The sequence below is a fragment of the Nerophis lumbriciformis genome, linkage group LG22, assembly GCF_033978685.3.
Source record: "Nerophis lumbriciformis linkage group LG22, RoL_Nlum_v2.1, whole genome shotgun sequence".
Taxonomy (NCBI): domain Eukaryota; kingdom Metazoa; phylum Chordata; class Actinopteri; order Syngnathiformes; family Syngnathidae; genus Nerophis; species Nerophis lumbriciformis.
The window spans coordinates 19,913,648-19,924,194 of record NC_084569.2 but is presented as its reverse complement, the minus strand read 5'-3'; the positions used below and the strand labels follow the sequence as shown (position 1 = coordinate 19,924,194).

Below are 10,547 nucleotides of genomic sequence, written 5' to 3'. Positions count from 1 at the left end.
AAAAAAAGTTTCTTAGTTCGAACAATAAATATCTTGTATTTGCAGTCTATTCAATTGAATATAAGTTGAAAAGGATTTGCAAGTCATTGTATTCTGTTTCTATTTACGATTTATACAACGTGCCAACTTCACTGGTTTTGGGTTTTGTATAATTTACAATAACGGCTGATCGTTGACTTATTTTCATTGGTGAGAAACTGCTTTAATATTAATGGGATAGGAAGCTCAATTTACAAACTCGGTTGTTTAATAAACAGGGTTCGTATTTAAAAAAGTTTGTATCGGATTTTCCGGACTATAAGTTGCTACTTTTTTTCAGCGCTTTATACCTTTTGGCTTATAAAACGGCACGGCCAGTCTATGGGTTTTTCTTTGCTAAAGGCCATGATGTTTTGTATTCAACAAATACTTTTCATATTGCACCGATAGAGACACTAAATAGGTGTGTTATGGTTTATGCTATGACGCCATATTTTTGTACGAGCTTGATCACTGCAGTTGCTGCGGTTTAAAAATGCACTTCCTGTTTTGTGCCTTCAACCGGAAGTATCCCTGTCCATAGCGTTTTCTTCATTCATCACTCCAAGCAACGTTTGTAAGTTTTACAATATAACTAAAACAAGTCATACTTACTAAACCGTCTCATGTGTGATGTCTGTAGGACTGTTTGTCCGCATATTTGTACATGCTATAGTAATGTAATCAAGCTAGCGTCGTTGGCATTAGCGAATATGCTAACACAGTTACAAGTGTCTCTGTTAGTATTTTTAACGTACAATGGCATTATTTTTGGTGTGTTTTCAGTTTCATAAATTCACCAAAACTTCACCGTGGAGTCTTTGAGTCTGTTTAGCTGATTGGAAAGCTCGTTTCCACAGCTAGTGGGTCCATGACGATGACTTCTGTTTTGTTTGAGCAGCCGTTTTACTGTTGTGTTACATGCACCGTTTGGAAACATTTAATGTATTTACATTTACAAAATATTTTGTACAGATATAGAGTATATCTGCGACTTATAGTCTGTGCGGCTAATCGATGTAAACATATTTATTTTCTTATAAAATGAGGTGCGCTCTAAAGTCCAGAAAATAGAGTATATATATATATATATATATATATATATATATATATATATATATATATATATATATATATATACACAAATTATCTCCATAAAAAAACAATTTAAATATGAATAGGTTCCAGATTCGACTAAAGTCCAGTTTTGTCAAGGTTTGTTCACATTAAGGACAATAAAAAGGGCTATACAGTATACTGTATATCAAAGAAAAATAACTATTATTTTGCAAGAAAGACGAGAGTACTTTATGTACACACTTAACATGTTTATTTGACACATTTAACATCATGTTTATGTTGCAAAATACTTTTTTTGTGTTATCAACGTGATATCTTACGATCCCTTTAGCACATCAGTATGTGGAATTAAATATTGGAATGGATTAAGCAAAGAAATCAAAGAAATGACGAATATGATTTAGTTTGAGGAAATGTGGAAAATCAGAGTGTTTACAAAGTACAAAGAAGAAGAAGCTTGATAAACGTCTCAAAGCTTATCAAATACCAGATAATCTTATTCATCTCATGATGAAAACCATAAATTATTTAACAATTTATTAACGAGAACTTTATTTATGTATTTATTAATTATTCACTTACTCAATGTCTAGTCATTATTTTATTGATTTACCCATTTATGGTATCTATTTATAAATGTGGTGTGTCAGATAGAGACCAAACAAGTGTGTTAATAACTGCTTTGGTACGACATGAGGTTGGATTAAATCAGTTTTGCTTCCTCCTACTCCTTTTCGGACATGCTGTAATGGAAAAACTCAAACTATGGGATGTATTGCATGGAAATTGTATGCATGTTTGAGTACTTCATGTCGATCAACTATTCCGTCTTACTCAAAAATAGCATGGAGAGGACCAACGTGTTGTTTAGCATCATCCATATCAATCAATCAATCAATCGTCAATCACATGTTATTTGTATAGCCCTAATCATGAGCCCCTCGAAGGGCTTCAGAAACTCACAACGACGTCCCCTGATCTAAACACACATTGACTTGTTTGCTTCTGTAGCCTGTAATTATCGAATCAGCACATTCATTTTGACAGCCCTAAAATTATGTTGTAGGATACATAAAAATGGATGTTCCTCTCAGAAAATGTTATTCCGATACCGATCATCCATAAGTGAGATCGACTGATACCAATACTAGTACCAATCACATGTATTAACTGTACATTTTTACATTTATTTATGGTGAGTGCTATTGACAGTTAAACAATATCAACATAATATTTAATCTATTTCCTTTTTTTTTTTTTCATTATTTAAACAAAACATATGTGTTTTTAAGGCTAGTTTAGCATTTAGCTTAGCTTTTTTTTTTTGTTTTTCCTGAGAGAACTCTCCTGAAGGAATCAATAAAGTACTATCTATCTATCTATCTATCTATCTATCTATCTATCTATCTATCTATCTATCTATCTATTGGCATGTCTGCCCTGGGCTTGCTCTTGTTGTGTAACATATTTAGCCTTGTCCTCCAGTGATAAGGTTACATTAGATACTAAGAAATGCAGTCTGTTTGCCGCAATGGAGGTGATTATGAGTGACTAAGTCGGAGTCAGCAACCAGCTTCTCTTTAGCTCCGACCTAGTGGCTCCCTGGAGTTAAAAAAAAAAAAAATGCATACAACATTTTGTTTTATTATGGTTTCTTTAGGACAAACATGACACAAACCTTCCTAACTGTTAGAAATCCCACTGTTTACATTAAACATGCTTTACTAATGAGAGTATTTGGCGAGCGCCATTTTGTCCCAATTTCAGCGTTCCTTGAACTCGCCGTAGTTTGATTACAAATACAATTTTCTACGACACTGCCACAGAAAGACGTGTTTTATGCCACTCCTTCTTTGTCTCACTTTGTCCACCAAACATTTTATGCTGTGCATGAATGCGCACAGGTGAGCTTAGTTACATATTGCATCTTTATGCCCTGTTTGTAGGTATATTTGAGCTCATTTAATTTCCTTTACTTATGTCCTCTGTGTATGTAATTTATATTTGCATGTCTCATGACACATTATCTGTATGTAATATTGGCTGCATGTCTGATAGTTGTTTGTGTGCCATGTTGTTCCAGACCACAGCAAACGTTACCCAACTTGCAATGATTGTAACAAATCCATTAGAAGAAGACAGCCTGCCGTTTCCTTTAACTTGGACACACACATCTATACCTTTGGCCATTCTATGCCAGGAGTTATCTCACCCTCTGAGAAGCCTCTGTTTTACTAATATTTTCCAATGTTGTAAAAATGTGTAGATTACAGTCAACTTTTCTGTCAACAAAGATTTGCGTCAGCCTGTGACACATAGTCATTTTGATAGTAGGCTAATATAGACTCGTACGTCACGTGTTGCCTTCATTATAACACTTATATAAGGCTTTTATTTGTTGGAGGCTCCAGCCAGATTTTTTTTTTTGTATTTTTGGTCCAATATGGCTCTTTCAACATTTTGGGTTGCCGACCCCTGGACTTAGTGGAGCTGCTCCACACTGTGTATGGACACACATAGTTAGCTGCTCGCCACTTGTCAGTCAGGAGACTAAAAATCGATACAGTATCAGCTCGAGGGGATCAACGTTCGTAATCGGCATTATTCAGCAATAGCGTACACATATTTTTTTGCGAAAAATGGGCAAAATTGATTGGCGACCGATCTATCGGCACATCCCTAACACATAGGCATGAATGGAAAGACTATTGTTTGACCACACACATTAAAAAATGCTGGGTTATTTTGCTAACCCAATTTATGAGTTGCGAGTGTTGGGTTAAATTTTGGAGTTATTTTTATGAAGAGCAATCCATTTTTGGGGTTTTAACTAAATTTCTGGGTTTTCAAGACTATGAACCATTTTTGGGTTGTTTTTCAATGAGTAACGCATTTTTGGGTAAAAGGCTTTTTTTTATTATTAAAAAAGGTACTTATTTTTTTTGAAGGGAATTTTACTAAGGATTAATCTCATTAACATTATTTACAATCACACATGTTATGTACATGAAATTATCTGAGCATGCTGTATAGAACCACTATGACCATACATGGTAATTCTTGTAAAAAAACATGTCACTCATATCTTGTTTTTTAGTATATTTTAATGGAATCAAAATAATTTTGATCAGTAGTTGGGAAGGAGTAGGACAAAACAGCAGTAAAATGTATAATTTTTAACCAACTATTGGGTCAAGGGCCGCTAAATTGCGCAACCCAATAGTTTGGTTTGGAATAACCCAACATAGTGAGCATAACTCAGCTTTTGTGTGAAATAAATTCAACCCAATAGTTGGGTTATGCATCAACCAACATTAATTTAGCATAACTCAACTTTTAGGTTAAATAATTCAACCCAACAGTTTGGTTGGGAATAACCCAACATGAGGTTATCATAACTCAACGTTTTGATTAAATAATTCAACGCAAAAGTTGGGTTGAAAAAATTAAACCAAAATGTTGAGTAAAAATAACTCAAATGAGGGGTTTGTCCTTTTCTGAACCATCAGTTGGGTTAAAATTGGGTTATTTTTTAACCCAACATTTTTTGGTGCACATAATCACTGCAGGATTGTAGGCCATCATAATCCATCTCGGCTACTCCCACTCCACCTGTAAATTGGAAAATCATTGAGCAAATAGATGATCATTTAAATTGAATGCATGGTTTGTGTAGATATGATGCGGTTGACCTGGAGGATGTAGCGCCATGCATACACTCAGCACCTTAAGCATCGCCTTTAATTACACTGGCTGTGTTTTTGATGAGTACACATATTTTTTTTAAACATACCATCTATGTCTCTGTGCCTTGGAGGAGGCTCGGCTCGAGATTTTATACTCGACTCTGTCACGAGTTTGTGACTCATGCAGTCTCATAGTGAGAGAAATGATGAAAATCACTTTACATCTTCATCTTCTGTTTGAATTGCTCGCTGTTTCATGCCACCTTTGAGTCACCAGGGTTTTTGATTTTTTTGTTATTCGGTTTGTTTATTTCCTTTTTGGAACTTTCTCTCCGATATTCTCCTATCACGAACATGATGAATTTGTCTTGGATATCATTTGAGAATTCATATATCAATCTCTTTGATTTAGGTGTCCTATAGAGTGCATCTGGAAAGTATTCACAGGGTTTCACTTGTTCCATGTTATGTTACAGCCTTATTCCAAAATAGAATACATGCATTTTTGTCCTCCGAATTCTACGGACAATACCCAATAATAATAATGTGAAAAGTTTTTTTTAATTGCAAAAGTATTAAGAATAAGAATAAGTAAAAACTCACATGTACATAAGTATTCACAGCCTTTGCACAATACTTTGTTGATGTACCTTTGGCAGAAAATACAGCCTAAAGTCTATTTGAATATGAACCTTAGGAGATGCTCAGATGAAATAGTATTTTGAGTCACTAAGATGTCGTTTGGGGTTGATTCCAGCTTTTTAAATGGTACTTCAACACGTAAACAGTACTTCATTAAAGTTAAAGTACCAACGATTGTCACACACACTAGGTGTGGTGAAATGTGTCCTCTGCATTTGACCCATCCCCTTGTTCACCCCCTGGGAGGTGAGGGGAGCAGTGGGCAGCAGCGGTGGCCACGCCCGGGAATCATTTTTGGGGATTTAACCCCCAATTCCAACCCTTGATGCGGAGTGCCAAGCAGGGAGGTAATGGGTCCCATTTTTTTAGTCTTTGGTATGACTCGGCCGGGGTTTGAACTCACAACCTACTGATCTCAGGACGGACACTCTAACCACTAGGCCACTGAGTAGGTCATTAGGCCACTGAGTAGGTGGCCACATGTGTAACTCTCTTGAATGAATACATTCAAACACTTGATTAATATTTATTATGTGCATGAACAAAGAACAGTTAATATTGTATGTAGCTATGCTAAACAAGAAAAAGGTTTTAGCACATAAACATTGAATCAATAGGAGTACTTTACAATCAAATTCATACCATATAAATGACCAACTCTGCCATTAATCGTACATGAAAAAGGTTGAAATAATTTCAAACACATATTGTGTTTGTATTACATGTATTAATCAGTTGTGGACAGTAAAGCCCAAAAGCGGTACGCGCTCCTGCGGAGGTAGGAATCAATTTTTGGAACATCTCGGAATCAGTTTTTGCAAAAAATAGTAGCAAATAATAGATTTGACTTAGTTATGTGTATATCACGATCAATGACTCGCCTGCTGAGCATTTAGCTATTTAGTAAATACTTGCGATTTTTTTTTGTAATACATTTGCAAAATAAAATTAATAAATAAATAAAATAAAATTGTCTGTAGAATTTTGAGGACAAAAATAAATGTCTTCCATTTTTGGAATAAGGCCATAACATAACAAAATGTGGAAAAATTGAAGTGCTGAGAATACTCTCCGGATGCACTCCACTCTGAATGTGACTGTTAGTTTGACAATGAGTCATTTTTACAACTTTATTATCCTTCTGAAACAACTGTTGTATTTCATACTGTACTGTACCAATGTTGCACTGTTCCCTCCTTAACCCCAGTCGTGCCATACATGGTTCGAGAGGATTAGCATCATGGTCATCCTGCTGAACTGCTTGACACTGGGGATGTATCAGCCCTGCGAGAACATCGACTGCACCTCGGACCGCTGCCAGATACTCCAGGTAAGGCCCGAGCGCTAATCTGCAAAGTCTCTATCGGGAAATGCTGCATGCAAATGATAAATGATTAAATAGACGGACTTCACAATTTATCGAGTCGGTTACCTCCGCCAGTGATGTTTTATCAACGTCTTTACTCGCACACACGGAGTAAAGCAGTGTTTTTCAAACGTTTTTGAGCCAAGGCACATTTTTTTCATTGAAAAATTGCGGAGGCACACCGCCAGCAGAAAACATTAAAAAATGAAACTCAGCAGCTGATATTGACAATAAAAAATTGTTGTACAAACCCCGTGTCGGGCTTGGACGAAGGAAGGGACTCAGATGCAGAGACGTGATTCCAAATAAAGCTTTTATTTTGAAAAAAACTCTTTAAGCCTCCAGAGCCGAGTAAATTCAAATACTATGAAATTACAAAAATAGCTATCGACAAAATGTTCCAAAAGGGAAAAAACGAAAATCACTCCAAAAAGAGGAAATACAAAAATAAGGACAATTATAATTAGCACCGTATCTGTAATAAAAAAACTTTAACAAAAAAACGCTCCAACAGGAGGAAGAAAATAAAGACTATAAAACTTACTACTCTAATAAATGTAAACAAAAAATCACTCAAAAACTTTGAGGAAAAATCTTTAGGGAAAAATTATAACTCACCACTGCGGTAGAAAAAGGTTGAATAACAAAAGTCGCTCTGAGGGAGGAAACAAGTTAATTCAAAATTACAGCGTGGGATATTCTGGAAACAAGGACGTAGACGTGGGACAAGGCAAGGCATGGACATGAACATGAACATGGAATGCAAGACAGGCACGAAAGCTCGAGACAATCTGGCACAGAACAAGGAGAGGCATGGGCTTATATGGAACATGAGGGTAATGGGAAACAGGTGGAAACAATCAAGGGTCAGGAATGACGTCAGACTGGTGACACAAGAGGAAGGACCCGTGATCTGAAACAAAAGGAGTTGCTTTTCAAAATAAAACATGTAAATCACAAGACAGAAAAAACCAAGACAAGACTTCCCTCACCGCGGTGTGACACCCTGTTTCATATGAGTTGGGAAATTGTGTTAGATGTAAATATAAACGGAATACAATGATTTGCAAATCATTTTCAACCCATATTCAGTTGAATATGCTACAAAGACAACATATTTGATGTTCAAACTGATAAACATTTTTTTGGGGGCAAATAATCATTAACTTTCGAATTTAATACCAGGAACACGTGACAAAGAAGTTGGGAAAGGTGGCAATAATTACTGATACAGTTGAGGAATGCTCATCAAACACTTATTTGCAGAGGTGGGTAGTAACGCGCTACATTTACTCCGTTACATCTACTTGAGTAACTTTTGGGATAAATTGTACTTCTAAGAGTAGTTTTAATGCAACTTACTTTTACTTTTACTTGAGTATATTTATAGAGAAGAAACGCTACTTTTACTCCGTTACTTTTATCTACATTCAGCTCGCTACTAATTTTTATCGATCTGTTAATGCACGCTTTGTTTGTTTTGGTCTGTCAGACAGACCTTCAAAGTGCCTGTCTTACTGGTGACGTTTCACTCCGTTCCACCAATAAAATGCAGTCACTAGTGACGTTTGACTCCGTTCCACCAATCAGATGCAGTCACTGGTGACGTTGGACCAATCAAACAGAGCCAGGCGGTCACATGACCTGACTTAAACAAGTTGAAAAACTTATTGGGGTGTTACCATTTAGTGGTCAATTGTACGGAATATGTACTGTACTGTGCAATCTACTAATACAAGTTTCAATCAATCAATCAAAAGTGTGAAGGAAAAAAGACACTTTTTTATTTCAAACGTACATCCCGTCACAAGGCTAAAGACTGACTGCACAGTTCCTGTCTTCACAATAAAAGTGCCGCTCCATCGCGCCTGCGCTTTCAAAATAAGAGTCTCCGAAAGCCAGCGCAAACAAGCTAGCAAGCTACGGAATTTGCCGCCAATGTATTTCTTGTAAAGTGTGTGAAAACGAATATGGAAGCTGGACAAATAAGATACCAAAAACCAACCACTTTCATGTGGTATTAGAGAGAAAGGAGGAACTTTTTTTCTCCTGCATTTGAAACCGTGGACGTTAAGCACTGCTGTCTGATTACAATCAATGCAAGTCATCAGAATCTGGTAATACACCAACTTATATTCTTGTCAACATGAAAGAAAGGAATCTATATGTGTTAAACATGCATGTATATTCATTAAAACACCTTTAACATGTAAACAAAAACGGCAAAATAAATAAATATAAATGATATACTGTATATATCAATGTATGTGTATATATATATATATATATATATATATATATATATATATATATATATATGATATGTGTGTGTATGTTACTCATCAGTTACTCAGTACTTGAGTAGTTTTTTCACAACATACTTTTTACTTTTACTCAAGTAAATATTTGGGTGACTACTCATTACTTTTACTTGAGTAATAAATCTCTAAAGTAACAGTACTCTTACTTGAGTACAATTTCTGGCTACTCTACCCACCTCTGCTTATTTGGAACATCCCACAGGTGTGCAGGCTAATTGGGAACATGTGGGTGCCATGATTGGGTATAAAAACAGCTTCCCAAAAAATGCTCAGTCTTTCACAAGAAAGGATGGGGCGAGGTACACCCTTTTGTCCACAACTGCGTGAGCAAATAGTCAAACAGTTTAAGAACAACGTTTCTCAAAGTGCAATTGCAAGAACTTTAAGGATTTCAACATCTACGGTCCATAATATCATCAAAAGGTTCAGAGAATCTGGAGAAATCCCTCCACGTAAGCGGCATGGCCGGAAACCAACATTGAATGACCGTGACCTCCGATCCCTCAGACGGCACTGTATCAAAAACCGACATCAATCTCTAAAGGATATCACCACATGAGCTCAGGAACACTTCAGAAAACCACTGTCACTAAATACAGTTCATCGCTACATCTGTAAGTGCAAGTTAAAGCTCTACTATGCAAAGTGAAAGCCATTTATCAACAACATCCAGAAACGCCGCCGGCTTCTCTGGGCCCGAGATCATCTAAGATGGACTCATGCAAAGTGGAAAAGTGTTCTGTGGTCTGACGAGTCCACATTTCAAATTGTTTTTGGAAATATTCGACATCGTGTCATCCGGACCAAAGGGGAATCGAACCATCCAGACTGTAATCGACGCAAAGTTGAAAAGCCAGCATCTGTGATGGTATGGGGGTGCATTAGTGCCCAAGTTATGGGTAACTTACACATCTGTGAAGGCACCATTAATGCTGAAAGGTACATACAGGTTTTGGAACAACATATGCTGCCATCGAATCGCCGTCTTTTTCATGGGCGCCCCTGCTTATTTCAGCAAGACAATGCCAAGCCACATTCAGCACGTGTTACAACAGCGTGGCTTCGTAAAAAAAGAGTGCGGGTACTTTCTTGGCTCTTCTGCAGTCCAGACCTGTCTCTCATCGAAAATGTGTGGCGCATTATGAAGCGTAAAATACGACAGTTGAGACCCCGGACTGTTGAACGACTGAAGCTCTACATAAAACAAGAATGGGAAAAAATTCCACTTTCAAAGCTTCAACAATTAGTTTCCTCAGTTCCCAATCGTTTATTGAGTGTTGTTAAAAGAAAAGGTGATGTAACACAGTGGTGAACATGCCCTTTCCCAACTACTTTGGCACGTGTTGCAGCCATGAAATTCTAAGTTAATTATTATTTGCAAAAAAAAAAATAAAGTTTATGAGTTTGAACATTAAATATCTTGTCTTTGTAGTG

General features: G+C 36.6%; 1 protein-coding gene across 2 annotated transcripts in view; it reads left to right on the top strand.

The window, feature by feature from the left end:
- The first annotated feature begins 6,649 nt into the window (after positions 1-6,649).
- cacna1ia (calcium voltage-gated channel subunit alpha1 Ia) overlaps positions 6,650-10,547 on the top strand; it is a 352,101-nt gene continuing 348,203 nt past the window's right edge. For both annotated transcript variants that reach the window (XM_072915676.1, XM_061974102.2), the window contains exon 1: positions 6,650-6,756. In XM_072915676.1, coding sequence (XP_072771777.1) covers positions 6,667-6,756 — 90 coding nt within the window. In that variant the 5' untranslated portion in view covers positions 6,650-6,666. The remainder of the gene's footprint in view (positions 6,757-10,547) is intronic.